The sequence below is a fragment of the Phacochoerus africanus genome, chromosome 4, assembly GCF_016906955.1.
Source record: "Phacochoerus africanus isolate WHEZ1 chromosome 4, ROS_Pafr_v1, whole genome shotgun sequence".
Taxonomy (NCBI): domain Eukaryota; kingdom Metazoa; phylum Chordata; class Mammalia; order Artiodactyla; family Suidae; genus Phacochoerus; species Phacochoerus africanus.
Genome location: NC_062547.1, coordinates 63,522,940 through 63,549,500, shown reverse-complemented (window position 1 = coordinate 63,549,500; position 26,561 = coordinate 63,522,940). Strand labels below are relative to the sequence as shown.

General features: G+C 52.8%; 2 protein-coding genes across 2 annotated transcripts; one reads left to right on the top strand and one right to left on the bottom strand.

Moving 5' to 3' along the window:
- Window positions 1-8,290: 8,290 nt before the first annotated feature.
- Window positions 8,291-15,122, top strand: SYDE1 (synapse defective Rho GTPase homolog 1). The gene is made up of 8 exons (XM_047776769.1): window positions 8,291-8,439; window positions 10,027-10,368; window positions 10,470-11,114; window positions 11,295-11,509; window positions 12,157-12,283; window positions 12,497-12,657; window positions 13,216-13,441; window positions 13,719-15,122. The coding sequence occupies exons 1-8, from the start codon at window positions 8,352-8,354 to the stop codon at window positions 14,120-14,122; spliced, it is 2,208 nt and encodes a 735-aa protein (XP_047632725.1). The 5' UTR covers window positions 8,291-8,351; the 3' UTR covers window positions 14,123-15,122.
- A 1-nt stretch (window position 15,123) lies between these two features.
- ILVBL (ilvB acetolactate synthase like) lies at window positions 15,124-25,747 on the bottom strand. Its single transcript, XM_047776770.1, has 15 exons — window positions 25,603-25,747; window positions 23,981-24,182; window positions 23,734-23,861; window positions 23,510-23,648; window positions 23,306-23,417; window positions 19,569-19,668; window positions 19,330-19,427; window positions 19,083-19,219; window positions 17,716-17,850; window positions 16,560-16,674; window positions 16,296-16,465; window positions 16,148-16,218; window positions 15,993-16,064; window positions 15,710-15,815; window positions 15,124-15,588 (listed from the first exon to the last, which is right to left on the bottom strand). The coding sequence occupies exons 1-15, from the start codon at window positions 25,735-25,737 to the stop codon at window positions 15,410-15,412; spliced, it is 1,899 nt and encodes a 632-aa protein (XP_047632726.1). The 5' UTR covers window positions 25,738-25,747; the 3' UTR covers window positions 15,124-15,409.
- Between the last annotated feature and the right edge of the window lie 814 nt (window positions 25,748-26,561).

Below are 26,561 nucleotides of genomic sequence, written 5' to 3'. Positions count from 1 at the left end.
CTCGGTTCCACCCACCCCAGGTATCATCGTCCTCTGGAAAGGAACAGCATGTGCAACAGTCCCTCAATGGGACAAGCCTGAGTTGTAAGGACTGGTGTGTCCTTAGCCCACAGTGAAGGAGAATGCACAGGGAGCTGTGGTCAGGGACTCAGGGCAGAGGGGTCCATGATAAGGGTTAAACAGGGGTATGGGAGGGCAGGTGCTTCAGAACAAACCTGCTGCTGAGTCCTACCATGGGTTAGAGATGAGCAAACTCTCTGTTGGAATGATGCCTCAGCTCTGCTGCTACAAGGTAGAAGCCACTGCAGACAATACATCAAGGAAAGAGCTTAGCCCTAGTGAAACTTTATTTATAGACACTGAAACTTTTTTAGGGATTTCCCTTCCTGGCTCAGTGGTTAATGAACCCCACTAGCATCCATGAGGACACGGGTTCGATCCCTGGCCTTGCTCATTGGGTTGAGGATCCAGCTTGCTGTGGTGTAGGTCACAGATGCAGCTTGGATCCAGCATTGCTGTGGCTGTGGTGTAGGCTGGCAGCTGTAGCTTCAATTCGACCCCTAGCCTGGGAACCTCCATATGCCTCAGATGCAGCCCTAAAAAAACAAAAAAAACAAAACTTTTTTAATTTATTTTTTTTGAAGTATAGCTGATTTACAATGTTGTGTTGATTTCTGCTGTACAGGAAACTCATCCAGTTATACATCTACATACATTCTTTTATATTCTCTTTTATATTCTCTTCCGTCCTGGTTTATCACAGAATATTGAGTGTAGTTTCCTGTGCTATACAGTAGGATCTTGTTGTTTATCTATTCTATGTGCAATAGTTTGTCTCTGCTAACCCCAAACTCCCAGTCCATCGCTCTCCCCTCCCCACTCCCCCTTGGCAACCACAAGTCTGTTTTCTATGTCTGTGGGTCTGTCTGTTTCTGTTTCATAGATAAGTTCATTTGTGTCCTATTTTAGATTCCATATATAAGGAATATTATATGTGGCATTTGTCTTTCTCTTTCTGACTTACTTCACTTAGTATGAGAATCTCTAGATCCATCCATGTTGCTAAAAATGGTATGATTTCATTCTTTTTTTTTTTTTTTGTCTTTTTAGGACTGCACCCACGGCATATGGAGTTTCCCAGCCTAGATAGGGGTCAAGTCAGAGCTACAGCTGCCAGCGTACACCACAGCCGCAGCAACTCAGGATCCAAGCCGCATCTGTGACCTACACCACAGCTCGTGGCAATGCCAGATCCTTTAACCCACTGAGTGAGGCCACAGATGGAACCCATGTCTTCATGGGCTGCTAGCCAGATCTGTTTCCACTGCACTACAATGGAAACTCCCATGATTTCATTGTTTTTTGTAAATGAGTGTTATTCCATTGTCTATATGTGCCATATCTTCTTTATACATTCATCTGTTGAAGACATTTAGATCGTTTCCATGTCTTGGCCAGTGTAGGCACCAAAACTTGAATTTCATATTATTTTCCATGTCACAAAATATAGCTTTTTTTACTGTTGCATTGAGAAACGTATTGTAGTCATCAAAATGATGCAGAAAGATTCTTAACTAATATCTACCTTCTGTGTATTCCTCTTTCCCAAATTGTAGTGATAAAATATGGCGTGTAGGGGAAGATTTGTTTGTTTTAAAGAAAGTAAAAAATACTGCAGAAATGGATCTGGCTTTTGGATTTTAGTGACTGGTATTTGTTCACTCCTTTTCTCCCCCACCCTGCCCCAGAAACCCTCCTACATAGTTGCCTCTCCTAATACAGCTACCTGGCAGCAGGTGTTCCCAAATATAACTACCAAAATATCTCAACTACATGTCACAAAGCAGATATCAGGAGGAAGGTACCGCCGTCTATATCGACTATCTATTGCAGAAAAACCCTAATTAATTTGCAACCCAGAAAATCCTAAAATCTGCCATCCAGTGTGGACTTTCTAAAATTATATATCACTGGGAGTTCCCAGTGATAAATGGCTCAGCTGTAACTAGCCTGACTAGTATCCACAAGGATATGGATTCAATCTCTGGCCTCACTCAGTGAGTTAAGGATCTGGCATTGCTGTGAGGTGTGGTGTGGTTTGCAGATGCAGCTCAGATCCTGTGTTGCTATGGCTGTGGTGTAGACCAGCAGCTGCAGCTCCGATTTGACCCCAGCCTGGGAACCTCCATGTGCCACAGATGCAGGCCTAAAAAGCAATAATAAACAAAATAAACAAATTAATTGATTAAAATTACTTATTACTGGACATGTTAATTATATGCTTATCACTCTTTTCTCATGGACACTAAATGTGAACATCTTAATTACCAAATGACATTATCAAAAGTAGTGTGAAATTTGGTTCCTGAAATGTAGTCTTTTGTTTTCAACCATTTTAAAAATTTAAAAATCATTCATTGCTCAAGAGCCAGATTGGGCCTCCCGGCCCTAGTTTGCAAACCTTCATATAGATGGTTGCAAATGACAAGTGGCAGGGAGGCCAAAAGGGACTGAAAAAATAAGGAGTTCTGTGGCACAGCAGGTTAAGGACCTGGCATTGTCACTCCAGTGGCTTGGACTGCTGTTGTGGTGTGAGTTCAATCCCTGGCCTGGGGCATTTCTCCATGCCGCAGAATCAGAAAAGGAAGGGATAGACAAAGATGGTGCCACAGGATCTTTGTAAAAGCTGCCCTCATCTCTCCACTCCCTCCCAGAGTTAATGCCTCCCTGGCTTTGAGATTTGAGATGGTTTGCTCAAGGCAAACCCCACTTCCTCAGGGAAGCCTCTCCTCACCACCCCGCAGCTACATCAGGTGCTCATTATCCCCTCATTCTCATCACATCAGTGATTTTGTATTCATCTATATGATTATTTGATCAATGTCTATTTCACCCACTTGACTGAGCAGAGAGCTGGGGATCCATATGCCCATGCTTCATGAGGCCCATTGGCCACTCAAAATTTACTTGTTGAGTGAATGAACAAATGGATGGATGGATGGATGGATGGATGGATGGATGGATGGATAGATGGATGGATAGATGGGAAGGTAATGTGATGGCAAGACTCTAGGATGTCAGATGAGGTGGCCAAGGTAAGCTGGGTTGGAACAGAGATGTCGAATAGACAATGTTAAATTGATGCTGTTGTGATGTCAACTCTCCCTTCACTCCTCTATCCTTTAATAAAACCCACTCCACACCTAGTATCCTTATGTGAGTGAGTTTCTGCTGAAGTCAAGGAAAGAAGCCAGTTCCTCATCCTCTAGACCAGGAATATTGAGTTTGCCATGAAACTGTTAATTCAGCCACAACATGAGACCATGAGAAAATAATCATCTAGAGATTCTCCAAAGTCTTGGCAAGGATGTTGAAAGAGGTTTGAGCCAATCTTTTCTAGATCTGAAGAAGAATGACTGGCCAGAATGAGAGTACAATAACATTTGTTTCTCTCCATATGGGATTTTATTGGGTATTCCAGACAATTTTGGAGATTCAGACACTGAGGCTCATAGAGGGAGAGAGGTTGTCCCAAGATCACATGGTGGATTGGGGAGGAATTCATATCCAGCCTGGTGTGACCCCAAAACCTGATCCCTCCTTCCACCATGATGCTGGATGGCCTCGCAGGTAGGTCACTCTCCCGAAGTCATGCTGCAGCTTGGAACAGCTTAATTCTGCCCCTTGTGGGGCTTTAATAGGAGGTGGGTAAAAAGTCCCACCAGATCCTCTGATTTGAATGACTAGAAAAGCCACTTCCAGCAAGGCATGAGGAAGGTCTTGGTAAGGCTTGATCCCAAGGTCCTGGAAAGAGAGCTCCTATTTCATACGTTTGCCTTGGAAATGGGGAGTCATTTCCATCTCTGTGCATCTGTGTGGTGGGAGGTCTCCCAGGACCACCCATGGGTTCCAGGATTCACTAGAAGGACTCACGGAACTCAGCAAAGTTGTCATACTCATGCTGTATCACAAGGGAACAATACAGATTAAAATCAGCAATTAAAAGGCACGTGGAGCAGGGTCCAGGAGAGACCAGGCGCAAACTTCCAGTTGTCTCCTCCCTGTGGAGTTATTGGACAGTGCTTAATTCTCCCAACAATGATGTGACAACACACATGTGTTTACCTCCAACCTGGGAAGCTCCCTGGGGCCCAGGGTTTTCACTGGGAGTTGGCCACTGTATTAGTTTACTAAGGCTGCCATGACATCACAGACTGGGGGCTTAAACAACAGAAATTAATTTTCTCACAGTTCTAGAGGCTGGAAGTCCAAGATCAAGGTGTCAGCAGGGTTGGTTCCTTCTGAGGTCTCTCTCCTTGGCTTGTAGATGGCCATCTTCTCCCTGTCTCTTTACATCATTTTCCCTCTGTGTGCACATATGTCTGTGTCCAAATTTCCTCCTCTTAGGATAATAGTCATATTGGATTAGACTAAAGACTTTATTTTTATTTAATCACATGTTTAAAGATCCTATCTCCAAACACAGTCACAGTCAAAATTACTGGGGAGTTGAGATTCCAACATATGAATTGGGAGGGGCACATAATTCATCCAATAACACACACCTAGACATGGCTGACCACCTATGTGGCTCATCTTAGTTACTCAGTCTCTGGCCCCTTCAGAGATTAAACTGATACATTGTAGACCAAGGCCCCCACCATAAATCACATTGTTAGCATAAATTATTTGGCATGGCCCCCAGGTATACAATAGATTTCTACAAGGTAGCCTAATACAAGGGCTTAGAGGCTACCTCCCAGAGCGAGTCAAGGGCCAGACCATTCTTTGGAATGTGCAAGAGATCAGAGGCCTGAGAAGGGAGGAGGAAGGAGCTAAGGAATGACATGGGGTCTCTTCCTGGCCTGGCCCACCCCAGGCCTCTTGTCCCTAGCTGACCAGTCACCCCTATCCAGCCTGCCTCCTCTTCCTCTAGGACAACGAGCATCTTTGAGGCCCTCGTGACCAGTACCCTCAGGCTCTGCACACTGGACGCTGAGACAGCTCTTGGCATGGCCACACGTGACCACAGGTGACCAATTGCTAAATGTGTCCTAGGACCTGTGCAGGAGCGTGGCCAGCAGAAGAGCCTAGCAGGCCTTCAGCTAATAAAAGGAGGGCACTGTGTGGGCAACAGGGGGACCCACTGTACCTCAACTGCAGCTCCAAAACTGCCTGGTGTGGCTTTTCAAAGGGCCACTGGGAGGCTCTGACCAAGATATGCTGCCCTTTTAACTGCCTCCTGGGTGACACCACATACTCCCTCAGGAAGATGCCTCTTGCTAACTCGACTACCCTTTGTCCCTTCAGCTCCTCAACACCACCCCAGTGGACATCTCTGAGCAGCCACCACTTCCCTGGTGCCTCTGGGGACTGACTCCCAGCCAGGGAGTTCTGTGCAGGCTGCAGCACTTGCCTTCTCATCCTGGAAGATGCCAGATAAAGGTGAACCTCCAGTGTAGGAACAACTAGAATGAGAGCAGGGGGTGGAGGATACTAGGAGCCTGCTCCCCATAAACTGCTCCATCTTTCATTTCCCAGGAACTGAGGACCCCAGAGAGGGACAGGGGACTTAGTCCACAGACACATGCCCCATCCAACACCTCCTACCCCCATAGCCTTTATAAGAGAGAGAGTCTCTTTGGACCCATCCCTTTGGATAAATGAGGAAACTGAGGCCTGGAGAGAATGTCTTCATTTGATGTTTCCCAGAAGCTGATCCTAAGATAAGGATTCAAGAACAAGTTGTTTATTTGGAAATTGATCTAGGAAATGCTGAAAGGGCAGTGAAGAAGTGAGACAGAGAAGGGAAGGGAATCAGTAAAGAGTGAATTGATATGCAAGTTTTCGCCATAGGCAGGTAAAATTCAATCCCTTGGGGACCTCTGAGATTTGGTGTGGAGCACATACCTCACTGATACCATCTGAGGGGTAAGGAAATTAGGGCACTTACTTATCCACCAACTTCCATTGTCTGCCAAGAGGATGTAGAGCTCTACTCAAACGCGACATGCACCATCTACCTGAATTTCAACAAAATCCTGTATCTCCTGGAGGCTGTGCTTATTCATAAGCATAGCACATTAGCCAATTATGTGAACATTTGGAGGAAAGACACACACACACACACACTCCAAAATCCAAATGGTGATAAGTAAAATCCAGATGAATAATTTACAAACTTCACCAAGTGTGAAATTTAGCATTCATAATCATTTCATTATATACAGCCAGCAGATCATTTGTTCTCACTTATCAAGAAATTTTTTTTTTTTTTGCTTTTGTTTTTGCTTTTTAGGCTGCACCTGTGGCGTATAGAAGTTCCCAGGCTAGAGGTCAAATTGGAACTACAGCTGCTGGCCTATGCTTATCTAGAATTTCTGATTGCTGGGAAAGAATCATAGCCAATGGTGAATTAAATGAGCTGCATGTAACCAAATAAATGCAACAGGAAAAGTACAGAAATCCTGTCAAAAGGGTTTACCAAAAAATAAATATTGAGGAGTTCCCGTTGTGGCTCAGTGGTTAGTGAACCCAACTAGCACCCATGAGGATGTGAGTTTGATCCCTGGCCACATGAAGGAACTGCATGTACAAAGAGCCTGGGGCAGAAATAATTTGATATGAAGGAGAACCAGAGATGAGGTTATGGTGAGTGACAGGGACAACAAAGGAGACAAGGCCAGAAGTCTTGTTGGGACTGGATTTTATTTATAGGAATCTAGATTTTATTTTAGGTGGGGTGAGCAATTATAGGAAGACTGTTCGGCATGGGTGTGCCATGATCTGATTTCAGGTTTTTAAGTCCACTCTGAATATTGCATGGAGATTGGAATATACAAGTGAGGCAAGTTAAATTTTCCAAATGGCTACAATAATATCTGCCATCCCACATTCTCCCACACAAGAATGTTACAAGGTCACATTGACACATAGCCCACTGAGAGAGGTGCAGCCTATGACCCCTCTCCTTGAATCTGGTGTGAGAAGTAACACAGTGTGGCACTCAAAGCTGATTCAGCAAAGGTAATGTCTTGTTCATTTTGGATTTTTTTCTGCCTTGCCTGTGGCATGCAGAAGTTCCTGGGTCAGGGATGGAACACACATCACAGCAGTGACCAGTCATAGCAGTGACCAGAGCCACAGCAGTGACAAAGCCAGATCCTTAATCCACTGCACCACCAGGGACTTCCTGCCTTGTTCTTTTTTTTATTTATTTATTTATTTATTTTTTTAGGACCACACGCACAGCAAATGGAGGTTCCCAGACTAGGAGTCTAATCAGAGCTACAGCTGCCGGCCTACACCAGAGCCACAGCAAGGCCAGATCCAAGCCCCATCTGCGACCTACACCACAACTCATGGCAACTCCAGATCCTTAACCCACTGAGCAAGGCTAGCAATCAAACCCACAACCTCATGGATTCTAGTCGGATTCACTTCCACTGCGCCACGACAGGAACTCCCTGCCTTGTCATTTTTGAAGCTTCGGTAGATAAGCAAGAAGCCCAACTACTCTAGACTATTGAGCTGCTCGAAGCCCCCAATTCACAAGGAGAAGCATGTGTAGGTGCCCTATTCCACAACCCCTATAGAGGTCCAGCCCACACCTGGCATCAATTGCAAGATCTGTAAGTGAACATTTTTCCAGATGATTCTGGACCCTCACTTGTTGAGTAACCCCTAAACCTCAAAATCTTTCCAACTGAATAGAAACAATGTTAGCTCACATTTCTGACTCACAGCATGTGTGAGCATCATGAAACTCTGTTTCACACCACTAAGTTTTGGGATGGTTTGTTAAACAGCAGCAGTAATTGGAATTGCCGGGGGCCGGTTGAGGGGAGGAGAACTGGGTGGAGGAGACAGGCACCGCAATGGCATCAGGAAACTAAGGAAATGGCCATGTCTTCAAAAACTGAGAAGTGCCTAGGGCTTGCACCAGGCTAGAACAGTGGATGGGGGGAAAGAAAAGGGATAAGTGCCCGATGAATTTTGTAATAAACCCAAGAGAACTTGCTGTAGGCGGTCGTCAACAGAAGGTGGGTACGAGGAAAGATGAGGGCCTGGTCCTGCGCTACAATATTGAGTTGGAGCCCAGGAGGCAGCACAGAGCCCCCATTCACTCCCCTCTCGGCCCCAGGCGACTGACTACATATCCCAGCATCGCCCGCTCAGGCCGCGGGAAGGGGAAAGAAAAAAAAAAAAAAATTGGGGCCAAGCATTCCCGGAATGCGTTTCCTGCTGCCGCTGGACTGGGGGCGGGCGGGGAGGCCCAGGCGGGGCGGGGAGGGCGGGGGGCGGCGCGGCCCGAGCCCGGGGCGCGCACTCCGCCCGGCCCGGGCCCCAGCATGGCCGAGCCGCTGCTCAGGAAAACCTTCTCCCGCCTTCGGGGCCGGGAGAAACTTCCCCGGAAAAAGTCGGACGCGAAGGAGCGCGGTGAGAGGGGAAGGTGGAGAAGAAGGGGCGCCAGACCCCATCTGGCCTGGGAGGGGGTGTCCCGAGGCCCCAAGGAGGGACCACTGAGGGGACTGGGGAAGCCCAGCGGAGCCCCCTGCGGGCCGGGGTTGGGGGCCGGGGTAAGCAGGGGTCCTGGAAGTAACGGGCTGGGGGGAGAGGGGGCGCGGACCGTTATGTGCGCCTGGCCAGGGATGCCAGCGCTGCGTGCTCCTTGGGAGGCCCTGGAGGGGGCCTCACCCCTGACAGGAAATGGGGCCGAGGCGGAGCGCCTGGAGAGTGGAGGGGAGGAGGAGGTGGGAGGCTGAGAAACTGGGGTTTAGTCAAGTCAAGCAGGGAATACCCTGAGCCCTAGAGACCTGGTATAGGGTTGCCAGGCATACTCTTGCAGAGGAGGGAGAGAGGCGGTTTATCAAGCATGGTGGCCACCCCCTACCACCGCCCCCCCCCCCCCCCCCGCGACCTATTAACCAGTGACTGCAGCTGAACCCACCTAAGGCAGCCTCAGGAAACTGTCCCCTTTATACAGATGGGGAAACTGTGGCACAGAGAGGTTGAGTAATTTACCAGTGCCAGTGAAGTGATTTAACAGCTCTTTAGACTATGCTACTAAATGAAACCTCCAAAGCTGAGTCCTGGGGAATAGAAATCTGAAGTGACCAGAGGAGGGAGTCCACAGGCAAGACCTTAAAGAAATGGGAGCTGTGTCAGACAGGAAGTCCCAGGAAGGAAGGAGTTAAAGGAGGGGGTGCAGAGGACTGCATGGATCTGACCTCCCCCCCAGCCCTTCCCAAAGATTCCCAAGGTTCCCAGAGCAAAGGGACAGGGGTGCCCACGCACAGAAAAACACAGGAAACAGCTCGAGATGTCAGAAAGGGGAAGATGAGGGGGGAGGAAGGTCAAGGCATTGACCATGGAGGCCTGGCCTGGGCTGAGAGACAGGACCCGCTCCAAAATGCGGGCAGAGTTTGGAACACAAGCAAGGAGTTGGGGAGTGACATGGTGCAACTAAAGGAAAACAAAGCAGGCACTCTTTCTCTTATGCCTGCTCTTGTCTTCCAAGCAAGCTAGCCAGTGTCCACTGTGGACTATGGGCTTGACCAAGATGTGAGTGCCTGGGAAATGCTTCCCATGCTGAGCTCCCCAAAGCCTCCCTGAAGGGAGCAACAAATCCCTGCATTTCACAGGAGGAGACACTGAGGCTCAGAGATCGAAAGTGACTTACCCAAAGCCACCCAACGAGAAGGGATGGGGCAGACCTCCATGCCAGAGTTAATGAGAGGCAAGGGGAAGCAGAGTGGGGAATGCAGAACCCAAGCACAAAGAAACCCCGCTGGACTGCTGAGGCTGGAGGGCAGAGGGACAGAGTCCTTTTTGGGATGGGGGGTAGTGTGCAGCTCTAAGCTGGTAATGAGATTGCTGGCCTGTTGCCACCCATTCTAAATGAATGTATAGACTGTCAGAGCTGAGTGCACCCCAGCCCCAGCCCCTGCTGGGAGAAGAGCCCTGGACTGGGGCTATTCTGGGGACAGTGGGAGGCTGGGTCTCATTTCCTTTGCTCTTTACCAGGCCGCCCAGCCCAGCGCCAGGAGCCTAGCCCTCCAGAGCCAGAGCCCCAAGCCCTGGAAGGATCCCAGCCTGGAGCAGAGGGGCCTCCCAGCCCCGAAGAATCTCGTAGCCCCGCTCGGGGTGCCTACCTGCAGAGCCTGGAGCCCAGCAGCCGCCGATGGGTGCTGGGTGGGGCCAAACCACCGGAGGAGGCTGCTTTGGGGCCTGGGGCACCTGGCAGTGGAGAGCCTGCCGGTGAGATCTGGTACAACCCCATCCCTGAAGAGGACCCCAGACTTCCGACAGCTGAGCCCCCAAGGCTGCAGCCAGGCTCAGCTGAGCCAGAGAGCCTGACTTCCCCAGGTGAGCACAAGCCTCATACCCTGGAACCCCTAAGATGACTACTAGCCTCACCCCCATCCCAAACTCAGATTTCTCGAGCCTGAGTTCTGCCTTCCCCACAGGCACAGCCCCTGCCAGTCCCCCAACCAAAGCCTCCCGCACCAAGTCTCCTGGCCCAGCCAGGCGCCTCTCAATGAAGATGAAGAAGCTGCCCGAGTTGCGGCGCCGCCTGAGCCTGCGGAGCACCCGGGCTGGCCGAGAGCGTGAGCGGGCCGCCCCAGAGGGCTCAGTCATCAGCCGTTACCACCTGGATAGCAGCGTAGGAACCCCGAGGCGAGCGGCAGTGGCTGAGGGCGCACGGGGCCTGAGGGCTGGTTACCTCAGTGATGGCGACTCACCCGAGCGCCCAGCAGGGCCCCCATCACCCACTGCCTTTCGCCCCTATGAGGTGGGCCCATCGGCCCGGTCGCCCCCGGCTGCACTCTGGGGCCGCCTCAGCCTGCACCTGTACGGGCTGGGGGGGCTACGGCCAGCACCTGGGGCCACTCCACGAGACCTCTGCTGCCTGCTGCAGGTGGATGGGGTGGCACGGGCCCGAACGGGGCCGCTGCGTGGGGGGCCAGACTTCCTGCGTTTGGACCACACCTTCCACCTTGAACTCGAAGCTGCCCGGCTGCTGCGGGCCCTGGTGTTGGCATGGGACCCAGGCGTTCGGCGGCACAGGCCCTGCGCCCAGGGCACTGTGCTGCTGCCCACAGTTTTCCGAGGTAGGACGAATGGCTGCAAGGGAGGAGGGGTAGGGCTCAGGATCCAGCTCAGGGCTCCCTCCTTCCCCCAGAGAGCCCAGGGTACTAAGACCAGGGTAGGGGCGTGGCTTGAAGTAGGGGGCCAGGGCACAGGAGCCTGTGGTGGCACACCCCATTCAGGAGGCCCCCTTCTGTCTTCAGGATGCCAGGCCCAGCAGCTGGCCGTGCGCCTGGAGCCCCAAGGACTGCTATATGCCAAGCTGACCCTGTCAGAGCAACAGGAAGCACCAAGCACAGCTGAGCCCCGTGTCTTCGGGCTGCCCTTACCACTGCTGGTGGAGCGGGAGCAGTCCCCAGGCCAGGTGCCCCTTATCATCCAGAAGTGTGTCGGGCAGATCGAGCGCCGAGGGCTGAGGGTAAGCCTCTCACCCCACCCTAGCTAGCCCCCAAACCCACCCACCCCCCTCCCAGAACACCCAGGGTACAAAAGCCAGGCTTCACCCTACCCCATCTGGGGAACTCCTAGCTCGTCCCAGCCTAGACAAGGGCAGCAGCCTCCCTTTGCCCCAGACCCTAGCACCTAGCCCATAATTCATGGGTCATCTGTTCATTTAGTAATACAGGATTCCAGCCCTTCTGCAGCTCTGAGCCTGATGGGGAAAAAGACATGACTCCAGTAAATCACACATGTAAAGCTGTGTCTGGGATAAGAGTGAAGAAGCTGGGAAAGCTTAAAGCAGGGCCTGACCTGCTGCTTGGGGTAGTCAGGGAGGGCTTTCCAGAGGAGGTGACAAGTAAGCTGAAAAGGAGTCAGAGCTTCCTGAGTCAAAGTGGGTGTGGGTGCCAGGACAAGTCATCCAGAGGATTTACAGGGCCAGGTTGTCCAGGCAGCCATGTAGGTCCCCCATGACAGGTGTCAGAGAACCAGGAAGGTAGTCAGTGAAGCCAGCCCCCAATCTCTCAGTCCATTGCCACACTGACCTAGACCTCTGGCCCTCACCCCATAGGGCCCTGATCAGTCTGTGGCCCTGACAAGACATCTCCTGTCTGCTCCTACCCCCAGGTAGTGGGGCTATACCGTCTGTGCGGCTCAGCAGCTGTGAAGAAAGAGCTTCGAGATGCCTTTGAGCGGGACAGTACAGCTGTCTGCCTCTCTGAGGACCTGTACCCTGATATCAATGTCATCACTGGTCAGCATGCCCCTTCTCTCTCCTGCCTGCTCCGCATTCAATCCTCACCTCAAGGCAGTCCCTGTGGTCCTTCTGGGACTTCACCCCTTATTTTAGCCTTGTTTTCACCTTCCTGCATCCATCCTCCTCCTCTTTCCCCACTCCCAGCCCCAGCTGAACCTCCAGCTTTAGAAACCAGGGGTGCCCTGACCAGAGTCGGCCCTGTATCCACAGGTATTCTCAAGGATTATCTTCGGGAATTGCCTACCCCACTCATCACCCAGCCCCTCTATCAGGTGGTGCTGGAGGCCATGGCCCGAGGGCCCCCAAGCAGGGCCCCCCAGAGCACTGAAGGCACACGTGGGCTCCTCAGCTGCCTGCCAGATGTGGAGAGGGTGAGTTGGGCCTGGTGGGAGTAGGCGGGACAGGAAATGGGCTGACATCAACAGAATGCTTCACCCTGGGCTAGTGATGGCCATGAATGTGTGGTGTTGTCACAACCCTAATTTTCTAGGTGCTATTAGTATCCCCACTTTATAAATAAGGAAGCTGAGGCCAGATCACGTGAGCGAGTTACCTAAGGTTTCACAGACACTGAACATTAGATCTGTCAACCTGCCATAAGGGAGGTTCCTGACTGTGGGATCCTGGACAAGTCCAGACCCTCTCTGTGCCTCGATATTTTCATTTGTAAAATGGGATTAATACCGGTCCTGCCTGATACACAGAGGTTCAAGCCCAAATTCTGCCATTTCAAAGGTATCTTTGGCCTCAGTCTCCCAACCAGCAAAATGGGATCATAATACTAATAGCTAAACGGTTACGTCTTAGCTGGGTCTTCTGCCAGCTATGAAACCTTAAACCTCAGTTTCCCTGAGGTTCTGGGAACCGCCTTAGGTGCAACAGGGAACCGGCTTTGCCCCCGTCATGCCCTCCCAACCCTCTCCTCTTAGGCCACGCTGACTCTTCTTCTGGACCACCTGCGCCTTGTCTCCTCCTTCCACGCCCACAACCGCATGACCCCGCAGAACCTGGCAGTGTGCTTCGGTCCCGTGCTGCTGCCGGCGCGCCAGGCACCCACCAGGCCCCGCATCCGCAGCTCTGGCCCAGGCCTCTCCAACGCTGTGGACTTCAAGCGCCACATCGAGGTGCTGCACTACCTGCTTCAGGCCTGGCCAGGTGAGCCCGCCCTCGCGCCGCCAATCGGGGCCAGTCAGCCGCAACGAAGCTTTCTCTAGCTACCAGTCAGTCTCTGACTTCATGCAAGGCACGCCCCCTCGTCAGAGTACCTGGTTGCCTCAGCAACCAGTTCTGGCTTAGCCAGTGAAATCCTGATCCGGTCGAAGGCCTTGCCATTCGACCGGCCAATCAGGGTCCTGGTTACCTAAGCAGCCAATCAGGTCTGGTTGCCGCCGCTGGGCATGACATCATCCAAGCCTTCCCTCTCCCTCTACAGATCCCCGCAGGCCCCCAGAGGCTCCGGAGTTAGTCCCGTACCTGCGGCCCAAACCACAGCCGCCGCTGCACTTGCCACTAGCGGGCCCGGATGTGGTGACTCGGCCTCGCGACCGAAGCGGCCCCGAGAGCCCCCCGAGCAATCGCTACGCCGGTGACTGGAGCGTTTGCGGGAGGGACTTCCTGCCCTGTGGGCGGGACTTCCTGCCCGGGCCAGACTACGACCACGTGACGGGCAGCGACAGCGAAGATGAGGAAGAAGAGGGTGGTGAGACGACAGGCGCCACCGACTTCGAAGACGATTTCGAGGCGCCCTTCAACCCGCACCTGAACCTCAAAGACTTTGATGCCCTCATCCTGGACCTGGAGAGAGAGCTCTCCAAGCAGATCAACGTGTGCCTCTGAGCCGGGCGGGGCTGGACCCCATCACTAAGGCCAGGCTCCTGGCTGCCAGGGTGGTGCCCTACCGATCTAGGGGTGCCAGACTTGTAGCTCAGGCCTAGCTCCTGGTTCTTGGGAAGTTACCTAGAGGCCAGCCATCCCGTTGATGAAAATCATTCGTCGTTTCCAGTGCTCAATATTTGGACACTGGTTGCGAAGACCAGGGTCTGGGAATTTTAGGGACCATCTACTGTGGCCATTTTTTCTGAGTACAAAGGGCTTTCTGCCGAGGCTGCCAAAAGGCAGTTCTGCTTGCAGGGCTGGCCTCTCTTGCCTCTCTTTGGCCAGGGTTAACACCAGTTACTGTGAGCATCACCCTGGGATGGTGAGACACCCACCCCCAAAGACAGTCCTCTTGCTGCTGCCAACCAAATCAGTATTAGCTTTGAGCACTGCACTCTGCTTCTCCTTCGGCGGGCCCAAGGACTATCATGAGGTGCTGTCTGAGGCAGGGTTCGGGAGAGCCCCCTCCCAGGCTCTGGCTGGAGAGGGGCAGCCTGGGGTTTATATAGGAAAACAGCTGGTTTCCCCACTGTCTTTTTTCCAGAGAAAAATCCCACAATTGCCTCAAACCAGCAAATGGAGACAGCAGAGTCGCCCTTCCCCTCCCCAACTCTTCCTCCCCATTCCTGAAGAAACTGAGCACTTATATGACCTCCCTTTAGGAGGGGCCCCACCTGAAGTGTCAGGCTGGGAGCACTTTGGTACGGAACATATTTATTGCCTCCATGCATGTGTGTCTGTGTGTGAGGACTAGTGTGCATGGACATGTCTAGAGTAAGCATGTGGGGCTTTCAGGGACCACAGAGCGGGGAAAGAGTTTGCAGTGCCAGGGCACCCTGAAATCCCCATAGTGGTGCCTCAGTGGGCCCCAGAATTCCAGTGGGAGAGTAGGGCCCCCTCTGTCTCCTCTCTCTTTCCCTCACTTCCATCTTTGTGGACAATAAACCAATATGCACAGGTTCTGGAATGAGTACTTGGGCCCATGTGGACCAGAGATGGTTTATTCAGTGTGTGAAAGAGGAGGGGAGAAAGGGCACCATTGGGCCCACAAAGAAAAAGGCCCAAGGGCTCTGTGCTGCCAAGGAGCCTCTGAGCCCTGACCCCTCCAGACCCTCCCTGTCCTCAGGGAGGGTTGCAGAGTCACTGGGCCTCAGAGGATAGGCCCAGGGAAGGCAAGGATGAGACTCCAGACCAGCTAGGCACAGTCCAGGGATGGGAAGAGAGCCAAGAGCACTGACCCCTGAGGTCCTACACGGCAATGGAGCCATCTCGGAAGTCTGTCCTCCCGATGAGGATGTTGACCACAACCGGGTGGCCATCTTGGCACTGCTGCTGGGCATCACGCAGCACCTTGACCACCTGATCCTCACTCTCTCGTGAAAGCAGCAAGCCCTGGGCCCCCAGTCCCATGGCTGCCTTGTGATAATCTAAAAGGGGAGGTCAAGTCAGGTGGTGGCAGGGACCCAGCCTACCAAACAGCCAACTCAGGAGAGGAACACACATCCAGTGGGGTGTTCCCCCCCTCCTCACCCATCCCAGGCCCCTCACCAGTGTAAGCCAGGCCACAGGCCACATTGCTGCCCAGAGAGGGCACCTGCTCCCGAGAAATCTGGGTCCAACCAGCATCATTCCCTATTAAGGCCATCACTGGGATCTGCAGGGAGAGGATGAAGCCAGGCCACGGCCTTCAATCCCAAGGCTTGGCCAGCCACAGGACAAAGACAGGGACAGGACTTCTGCCAGACAAGCAGCTCCCTCCCCAGCACACCCCACCCATGAAGGCATCTCCCAGAGCCCCAAGCTCTGAGTTTCCCTTGGGTGAGCCCGTCACCTTGTGTCTGACGAAGGTGTCAAATTCGATGAGGCTGTAGCCAAAGGCTCCATCCCCAAACAGGCACCAGACCTGAGGGGATGCCAATGATTGTTGGGGTGGCTCCCACCCCAAAAAAGGAGCAAGCCTCCCACCCCCAGCACGCTCTGACTCACCTCAGCATCTGGCCGACACAGTTTGGCCCCAAGTGCAAATCCTGCACCAACCCCTAGAGTCCCAAAGGCGCCTAGGAGAACCAAGAGCAGGTGAGTGTGAAGAGGGCCCAGACAGTGCAAGCTGCCCCAGGCATAGGCCCTTCTTTACCAGGATCAAGCCAGCGCAGGGGGCCACGGGGTTGCACCAGGTGGGCAGCAGTCCCCACGAAGTCCCCACCATCAACCACCAGGATAGAGTTGTCTGGCAGAGTTTCCTCCACTAACTGCAGGATCCGCACTGGGTTTAGGTGCTGGGCTAGAGGCATCAATGCCTTCTCCCTGTGATGGAGCAGCACAGGTCAGCAGAGCCAGTTGCACGGCCTGCCAGGATCCCAAAAACCCACCCCCCAAATCCACTCCACCCAGTCCCTACTTAAAGGTCTGCTCCTTCTGCCGATCAGCTTGCCGCAGCTCCTCTGCCCAGTCCGAGGCCCACGTTTGGCCCTGAAGGCCCTCCACCAGCTTGACCACGAAAGAGCCCACGTCTCCTGGAGAAGGAAGAAGGCACAGCTGCAGGGAGGTGGCCTCCTCTTGCCCTTCCAGCACCAGAGGCCCAAAGACAGCAGGAAGCCAAGAGCAGCATCTGCATAGGAGGCAAGGAGGCAGGCCAGGGGTGCTCCTAAGGCAAAATGGGGAAACACACCCCAGAGCCTGTTGGAACCAAGTTAGGGCAACCGGGGTGAGAAGGAGAGCAAGGCCAAAGAAACACAGTTTAGGGGACACAAAACAGGTTAGAGACACACCAGCCTCATCTCCTGCCTCCCCTTCACAGCCCAGATCGTACAGTCCTATCAATTCTGTCTCTGAAACATGTCACTAAAAATACCACACCCTCCAAGCGCATCTCTATGACCCAGACACACGAAGTGCTTGTGGAGTGACCAAATAAACAAGCCAGTGATGATGTACATTTTATCATCTCCATTTTAGAAATGATCACACAGAGGCCCAGAGAAGTTGAGTTTCTTGTCCCTGTCCATCCCCACCCCAGGCCTCATCGTTCCTATCCTGGCCCTCACAGCCCCCTTGCCTCCACCTAGCTCCGTCCAACTCACAGCCCATGAACCACTACAGTGGACCTTCCCAAACATGAATGCAAACAGTGCCACTTCTCTGCCTGACTCAAGTTCCTTCTCGCCTACACTGCAGGAGAGAGTCAACATCCTTGGAAAGATGGGCAAAGCAGAACATGGAAAGGCCATGGGAGGGGACTGAGCAGGGGTGGAGGAACTGTGACAAGACAACTAAGAGACGTAAGGGCAGCGGGCAGCACAGGAGAGTGCAGCTAAGGGATGTGATCACGTGCACGTTCCCAGGCCTTCCCTCTGGTACACATCCTACCATTAGTTCATCCAGAAGCAGCCATCCGTCTGAGAGCCATATGGGTGTCTGTGACTGACTGGTTGCCCCCTGGGGCAGGGTCCAGGCCTTGGTCACCAACCCGCACCCAACTCAACCCAGCTGCAGCAGAGGCCAGGAGCAGAGGGACCAGGAAGAACACATATGTGTGGGGGTTGTCAGGAGCTCACCCTGCACAGCCTCCTGCGGCTTCCAGAATATGTCTGAGTTGATCAACATCTCTTTCCGGTCACGGTTGACAATGATGATCTTGCTGCTGCGGCTGAGGACACGGCCATAGGACAGGCGGAAGTCACACACCATTCCTGGGGTAGGGGACAGGGCCTCAGTGGACGAAGGACTAACATCCTGGGGAGTGCCCACTGATTTACTTCATCCACCACGGTGGACTGAATGCAGAAAGGTCCCCATTATTCACCTCTCCCCTACGCCAGTATTACCTGCAGTGAGACCTTGCAGCTCCCAACCCTTGAACCCGGGCTGGCCTCAGGACGTGCTTTGGCCCAAAGAATGTGTCAGAAGTGCGTATGCCTTCCTAAGACCAGACCTCCTGGGAGTTCCCATCGTGGCTCAGCGGAAACAAACCCAACTGAGATGTGGGTTCAATCCCTGGCCTCACTCAGTAGGTTAAAGATCCGGCATTGCCATGAGCTGTGGTACACATTGCAGACATGGCTCAGATCCCACACTGCTGTGGCTATGGCATTCAGCCCCTAGCCTGGGAACTTCCACATGATGCAGGTGCGGCCCTAAAAAAAAAAAGACAAGACCTGACCTCCAGAAGCCTTGCAGCTTCCACTCCCTCTCTCAAATAATCTTGCTTCCCCCAGCTCTGCATGTTTCTCATCATCTACCAAGTGAACAAGCACAGGCTAGCCTGCTGGATGATGAGAAACATGGAGGAGGAGGTAGGGAAGCATGAGAAAACTCAGTTACCCCAGCTAAGCCCATGCTAGCCCAGCCAACAGTCAGCCAACCACCAAGTATATGGGCCGGCCAGCCTGTATCAGCACAGCTGCCTTCCTACCTCCCTGACAGCAGACACAGGAATGAGCCCTCCTCAAAAGGAGAAAAACCACCACCTAACCCATAAGTGGGTCTTGAAAAATAATAAGTGCATTTTAAGCCACTGAGTTTAGGGATGGTTATTATAAAACAATAGCTAACTGATAGAACTATCATGTGTCTGGCAGGATTCCAGACACTTTAGGTAAAAACACAGATGCTGTAGGTGGACATGCTGTGTAAATGCTGAATAATGCATACAAATGCAAATGCTGTACATAAAGTACTGCAGGTGCCTGTGATCTGTGCATCCTCCTTTGTGCAAAGCTGAGTCACAGCATACAACTGCAACCTGGCCAGAGTTTAGCTGAATTTTGGGTCCAGGGGAAGGGGTGGGGCGAGAGGTAAGAGGGTCGGTGACTATGAGGGTGGGGTGCCAGCCAGTACCTGTAGGAGGCAAGGTCACATGGTCGGGAGGTGCCCGGAGAGAGAAAAAGGGAAGGGGAAGGGAAAGTAGGAAGCCAAGACCCACCTGCCAGGATGACGACATCTGCCTTCTTCAGGGCGGCACTGCGGTTCTGCCGGATGTGGAGGGGATGGTTGCGACCCAGCAGTCCCCGAGCCATCCCCCCCAGGAAGCAGGGGACACCCAGGGTCTCCACGGCAACCCTGGGGGTCCAGGAAGAACAGAGGTGAGTGTGGCCAAGGGCCTGCCCCTCCTCACAGGGCACGAGGGGACCAGGGATGTGACAGTAAGGGCAAAGGCTGAGGCTTCTCACCTAAGTTTGTCTGCGGGTGTTGGGGGCAGCAGGGCCTGGCTCCCAAGGAGCATAAGGGGCCTTTTGGCCCGGCTCAAGATCTCCACACAGCGCTGAACCTAAGGCAAGAGGGGGGGCTCAAATAGCCAAACTCGGGTCACCATCGCCCCCCCCACCCAAGATCACAGACCTGATACTGATACAGGGATAAGCCATTGAGCAGGTGGAGGGGCCCTGGCCAGGTTAGAGAGGTGATTCACCTTCTCAGGGGAAGCCTGGGGGATGTCCAGAGGCAGAGGCCCCTCAGGCCGAGGTTCCCAGGCTCCTGCAAAGAGGTTAGCCAGGTGATTTTCTAAGTACCTGAGAAGGGAAAGGGAACAGGCAGTTACCAGAAGTAATTACCAGGATTCCAGAAGCTGAAGGAGAAGGGCCAAGAAAGGGACCATGAGAACAAGAATAGGGTACAATGAGTAATGGCCCAGAGACAGACAAACCCCAGTGTCTGAGTGTCCAGTGGCCTGTTTCCCCTCAGAAGCTCCTGGTGACCACCCGAACCTGACACAGACTGTCAGAAACAAGTGACACAGGTGTGGAGCACCAGGATCAGGGCCCGTGGCTGTGGGGTCAGACAGAGGAGGGGCTTAAGTCCTGGCTCTGCTGCTTCCTGTGTGACTTTTGGTGAGTGACTTAACCTCTCTGAGCTTGTTCCTCAGTAAAACATAAAAGAGAAACATCTCTCCCAAGGTTCAATGATCTATATCCACTCAGGATACAAAACACATTGCAGGGAATTCCCTTGTGGTGCAGTGGGATAAGGATCTGGCATTGTCACTGCAGTGGCTTGAGTCGCTGCTGTGGCTCAGGTTCCATCCCTTGCCCAGAAACTTCCATATGCTGTAGGCATGGCAAAAACAAAAGCATATTGCAAAACACTTGAGTTAATGGGAGTTATCAACACCATCCATATTGCCTTTCTCCAACTTCTGACACCTCCTCATTCCTTGGATCACAGGGCCCTGGGGACACAAAGATAAATCCTGCTAAGTCCTACTTGCAGGGAAATCCAATCCAGCCAAAAATACACACAGGGGCATGGGCTGGAAGTAGTCAGAGCCTGAAGCTTCTATTTCGCCTTTTTTTTCCCCTGCGCTTTAGGGCCAAAGGCGTGGCATATGTAAGTTTCTGGGCTAGGGGTCAAATCAGAGCTGCATCTGCCAGCCTACACCACAGCCACAGCCACGCCAGATCCTTATCCCACTGAGCGAGGCCAGGGATCAAACCCGCATCCTCATGGATACTAGTCGGATTCGTTTCCACTGAACCACAGTGGGAACTCCGCTGTGTCACTTTTGAGGAACAGTAAAGGTTACAGAAAATGAGAAGAGGCCAAGGACGGAGCCACATGAGGAACCCTAACATGGAAAGAAAAGGCAAGGCATAAGCCAGCTTTGCAGGGGGCTGAAGAGGGGCAGCCCAAGAGAGAAGAGGGGGACAGGGAGTGTGGGGGAGGAGTCAGGGAGGCCAGGGAGCAAAAAAGCTGTCACAGCCACAGAACAAAACTGCTAAAAATTCAGCCTACCTGGCGTGGTCACTGACCACTTCCCATGTACTCAGGACCCCTGAATCCTCCTCTCTATTTCTGGCTCCCTAGTCATGTTGGAGGAAGGTTGCAAGAGACCTTGCTTGCCTGACACTTGATATGACACTGGATCCAGCCCACTTTATTTTGTTTGTTTGTTTCTTTTTGTCTTTTTGCCATTTCTTGGGCCACTCCCGCAGCATATGGAGGTTCCCAGGCTAGGGGTCAAATCAGAGCTGTAGCCACTGGCTTATGCCAGAGCCACAGCAACTCGGGATCCAAGCCACGTCTGCAACCTACACCACAGCTCACGGCAATGCCAGATCCTTAACCCACTTGAGCAAGGCCAGGGATCGAACACGCAACTTCATGGTTCCTAGTCGGATTCGTTAACCACTGAGCCACGACGGGAACTCCTATTTTATTTTATTTTATTTTATTTTATTTTATTTTGTTTTTGTTTTTTAGGGCGGCACCTGCACCATATGAAATTCCCAAGCTAGGGGTCGAATCAGAGCTGCAGGCTGCCAGCCAGAGCCACGGCCACAGCAATGCCAGATCCAAGCCACATCTGCAACCTATGCCACAGCTTGCAGCAATCCTGGATCCTTAACCCACTGAGTGAGGCCTAGGATTGAACCAGCATCCTCATGGACACTGTGTAGGGTTCTTAACCAGCTAAGCCACAACGGGAACTGCATCAGGCCTCTTCTCATTTAAGATAATAATTGTTAATTCTTTTATACTTCAGCATATACTCTGCACTATCAAAATAACCTCATTTGAATCTTCACAGAATCTTAGTATAGAGAGAAAAGGCAATATTCACCCATCTTTCAGACAAGGAAGCTAAAGTCAAGAAAGATTTAATCACAATATATGTAAGCCAAATCATTGCACTGTATCCCTTAAACGTGCACAGTGCTGTATGTCAATTAAATCAAAATAAAACTGGGAGAAAAAAGGGGCTTAGTCATTTGTTCAAGTTAACATAGCTAGTTAGTGGCAGTGCTGGGATTCGAACCCATCTCTCTGGACTTTTGTTTCACTCATTGCAGATGGAACATAGCTCTGTGGATAAAGCACTGAAGGCTCCCCCAGAACTGAATCCTTGCACGCCATTAACGAACTGGAAAACTTCATGCAAGTCATTCAGCTGCCTTGGTCTCAGTTACCTAATCTATGAAATGGGCATAATAATACCACTGAGACTTAATTCAAAGGGTTGTTACAAAAAACATGTAAGTAAACTTGCTATTCCCTGAGTTGACCCTCAAGGTGTTTCTCATATGCCCAGCATGCTGGGACCTCTTCTGCCCTGTTCATGCCCCTTCTTTGTATCTAGCGCAAAGTGGCACTCGCTAAATATTAGGAGAGGGAGTGGAAGGCAGAGGCACAGAAGAAAGGCCAAGGGAAGGAACAGAGAGGATAAGAGGAGAAGGAGCAGGAGAAGAATTGATTCTTCCTTCCGTGCCCTGTTTCAGCCAAACCCAGCTCAGTGGTGACCTAAAATGGATCCCTTTCACACACCTCTGCCCCTTCATGGAACCCCTTTTATCTTCTCTATGGAAAGATGTTTCCCCTCGAAACTTGTAGCTTTTCTGGAAAACCTTCAATCCTGTCCCAGGCCAGCCCCGCTGCCCTGCTCTCTCCAACATCCAGGCAACTCACCACCCAAAAGTCCCATGGTGGCCCCAGAGTGATCTGTGCCCATGTCATGGGCCTACAGGGACCCAATGTCCCCTTATTCTGACCTGCTAGAGGTCCAGGCACCCATATGCGATCCATCCACATCTCTGCATCCCACAGCTACCACCCAGATTCCAGGCCACCATCATTTCTCATGCCAGTGACCAGCACACCTCCTCCTTGGCCTCCCAGCTTCCACCCAACCCCAAAGTTCACTCTCCAGCAATAGCCAGAGGAAACATAATAAAAACCCGAACCAGGGTATCCCACGCCAATGCTCAAGGCCCTGCATTACTTCTCAATAGATCTCAAATTAAAAACAAAGCCGCACAATGGGATCAGCAGTGTATTGGGAGCCCTGGGATGCGGGTCGGACCCGTGGCCCAGCACAATGGTTTAAGGATCCAGATCTGATCACTGATATGGGAACTCCCTGAGACAAGGGGAGGCAAGAAAAAAAAAAGCCCTAGGTCTGCCCAGTGGCTCCTACTGGCTGCTCTGCTTAGCCTCTGCCCCTCTCCCTTTTGCTTACCTGCTGCCACTTTGCTTTCCCAACACACCAACTTCATCCCTGCCTCAGGACCTCTATCTGGAAAGCTATTCCCATGGCTGGCTCCTCTCAACTGATGTGAAATCCACGAATGAGTCAAAGGAGGAATGGGCACTGGCAGGAGGTTGCAGGAGGAGCCAGGGGAGAGGCGAGAGCATGGTAGGAGTGGGGCTACTCACCAGGAGACTCCTCGACCCATGAGGCCCTTGGGCGGCTTAGCTGGCACCATCTCCTTCTGAACCATGAAATAGGGGTACAGCACGTCAATAGGCAGTTCCACAAACACTGGGCCTACATGGACAAGGAGAATGCTGAGTCTGCTGTGCCTCCCAGCCCCAGGCCCTATGGCCTGACTACTGCCCAACCCCCACTCCACCACCTACCAGGGGTGCCCGACTGAGCAGCAGCCATCGCAGCCCTCAGGGTGGGGATGATATCTCTCACCCTTCGCACAGAAGCACAAAACTTGCAGAGTGGCCGGAACAGGGACATCTGATCGACAGCCTGGAGTGCACCCCGGTTCTGGTGGAGATTGGATTCCAGGGAGTCAACACAAGAGAACTTCCAGACTCCCTGAAGCTGCTGCCACCCCCCAGGGACAGAGCACCTGCAGCAGGGTGCTGGCAGCCCCACCCAGAAGCAGGACCGGGGACTGGGCTATCTGGGCGTTCTTCACCGCAGTCACTGTGTTGGTAAGGCCAGGGCCTGCCGTCACTGCCGCCACGCCCACAGACCCTGGAACACAAACCCTGTCACAGCTATGTCCACACTCCTGGTCGCTCCCCCCAAAAAAACCCTGCCCCTCAAAGGCATCCCAGTCTCATCAACCCTAGCCCTCTCCACTCTGCCCTCACCAGTCAGGCGGGCCACAGCATCGGCAGCAAAGACGGCCGTGACTTCTTGGCGGGTGTCCACCACACGAATGCCCAGCTTCTCACAGGCCACCAGCAGTGGGGAAATGTGCCCACCAACCAGTGTGAAAAGGAACTTCACACCATGGGCCTTCAGTACAGCTGCCACATTCTCCCCACCATTCCGGATGCTTGCCTTGTCCACCTGGGCCCAAAGACGGAGAGAAGATTGTCAAGAACCAGGGCAAGGACACCAGGGCAGGGGGTAAGAGGAATGATCCCCCTCCCCCAGGAAGGAAGGAGGGGAAGCTTGGTGTTGATTAGGCACATAGTATGCTATACCCCAGGCTCAGCACAGGACATATTATCTTATCAGATCCTCTTGACATTATATCCTTTTACAACTACAGAGACCAAGACTCTTGAGCAAAATTCAAAGTCCCATAGAACCAGAGCTCCCACTGTGGCTCAGCAGATTAAGAACCCGATGTAGTAACCATGAGGATATGGGTTTGATTCATGGCCTTGCTCAGTGGTAAGGATCTAGCATTGCTGAGACTGTGGCATAGGCCAGCAGCTGCAGCTCCACTTCGACCCCTAGCCCAGGGAACTTGCATATGCTTCATGTGTGGCCATAAAAAGAGAAGTCCCATTGGACCAATGCTCTTAAGGCACTCCACTCTGTAACACTGCCCACATTCCTTGGGAATAGTGGAGCAAGTAGGGAGAGACGTAAGAGAAGGTGGATCCTAAGAACCAAGGGAAGTTTTCAGGGGTCATCTGCTGGGACTCCAGAACACCTGCCCGCCAGGAAAAGGGCCTCATTACATGACTGCTGACTGACACCACCAGCCTACCAGACTCTCTCCAACTCACTGGGCCAGGCCCAGGTGTCAGGCTGCCAGCTACCAAGTGCTGGCACAAACAGTGCTGAGGCCTCCCAACGCCAACTTCTGCACAGCCCCAAACACCAGGGCTCTTTGCTTTGCTTTAAATCACCACAAATCCTCAAGGCTAGTGGTGTTGATTCTGGTTAGGAGAGGAAAGACTAGGCGGAGGGTCTGGGGAAGGGGTAAATTTCTGAAAGAGGAGCCAAGTAGTTCAGAGCAAGGTCTGTGGGGTCAGCTCTTCACCTAAGGCAATTATCATACAACCTCTATGAGCCCTGGTTTCCTCCTAAGGAAAATGAAGACAGAAACCAGAGCATCTATTCAGGAACGTGTTGGGTACATGAGAAAACCCCTCTAAAGCATTGAGCTCAGCAACTGTCACAAAATTGTCACAGCCTCCTCCTCTGGAGCCTGTGTTCAGCACTCTGACCCCACCCTGTTAGGGTACTGCTCTGTAAAACGGGCCCCAGGCCCCAGATGTAGGAGGTTGGCGGGGTACTGAATGCCCCGGGCAGCTGTGGCTTCCAGGTGATCTCTTCCCTGAGGCAAAGTCCAGAGCTCCGCAAGCAGCTCGGGGCAGTGGCGACGGAACCCTGGAAAAACTCTCCCGACCAGTTCCTCTGATTAGTCGGGCCTCACTTTCCTCGTCTTTTAAAATGAGTTAGCTGGAAAGAGCGCTGGAAGTCCACTCCTTCTTTACTTGCCCCCGGCCGCCACCCCCGTATTCCCCCAAACCTTATGCGTTAGCTGATAGAAGAGCCCCAGGCGATAAGCAGCGCCCAGCAAGGCGGCCACTAGCGTCCCGAAGGCCAGGAACAGGAAAGAGGGGAAGAAGCCCCCAGCAGGGGCGGCGGCCGCGGGGGTCTCCATATGGTAGCACCTAAGAAAGAAAGGAGAGCGCTAGGACATGGGCGCGACAACCGCGACCTCAGAAGGCATTCCCCCACTCCCAGCTCAGATTCCGAACCACGCTCCTCGTCGCGAGTTTCTGAGCGACCACGCCCCTTACACCGCTAGGCTCCGGACCAGGCCAAGCCCCTCGGGGATCAGGCCAAGCCTCTTGCAACACCAGCACCGCCCCCGCCACCCCCCCCTCATACCTCACCATGACCACCTAAACTGTGCCATCACAGGTCAAAGCGGCGACAATGCCTCAAAAGAGTTATTTTCCCATTTACTTGCTCCTCAATGGATCAGCGGGAAGCTCCGCCTCTCTTTGCCATCAAGGACCAAGACTCTCAGCCCTGGAGATGAGCCCATCCTACATCTACGCCCCCCAAGTTAGCGTGCGCGACACTGTCTTCAAGCCAGGCCCCTCTCCGCTAGCAAGCGCCCAGGCCCGAGCCTAACCCCCAACCCCAGGCAGCGAGGTCTGGACGCACCGGGATGCTTCTCCGACCCACGGGGCACTTTAACCTTCACCTACACGAAAATCCGCCGACTCCGGTGTAATTAGGCGCCCTTCGTGTCACGTGACGGGGCGCGCAGCCTGAAGAGGCTGGACCAGGAACCTATGACCTTGCCCCTTTCCCCCACTTGGATCAGGGCGCCCGGTAGTCCAACTCGAAGCACGTGGGCGGAACTGACCCGTAGCCATGTTCCGGTACACAGGCACCTCCCATAAGAGCCCTGCCTCTACTGGCTGCCTCTGCACAGGTTCCGCCCTCTCTCGCTTCTCATTGACTCTCACTGCA

Excerpts from the sequence above, each read along its gene's own strand:
- SYDE1 (XM_047776769.1), top strand. The coding sequence starts at position 8,352 with ATGGCCGAGCCGCTGCTCAGGAAAACCTTCTCCCGCCTTCGGGGCCGG. Across the intron at positions 8,440-10,026 it reads GTCGGACGCGAAGGAGCGCG|GCCGCCCAGCCCAGCGCCAG; the intron begins GTGAGAGGGGAA and ends GCTCTTTACCAG. Across the intron at positions 12,658-13,215 it reads GCCTGCCAGATGTGGAGAGG|GCCACGCTGACTCTTCTTCT; the intron begins GTGAGTTGGGCC and ends CTCTCCTCTTAG.
- ILVBL (XM_047776770.1), bottom strand. The coding sequence starts at position 25,737 with ATGGAGACCCCCGCGGCCGCCGCCCCTGCTGGGGGCTTCTTCCCCTCT. Across the intron at positions 16,065-16,147 it reads TGTGTCGGCCAGATGCTGAG|GTCTGGTGCCTGTTTGGGGA; the intron begins GTGAGTCAGAGC and ends GCATCCCCTCAG. Across the intron at positions 15,589-15,709 it reads CTGTGGCCTGGCTTACACTG|ATTATCACAAGGCAGCCATG; the intron begins GTGAGGGGCCTG and ends CTCCCCTTTTAG.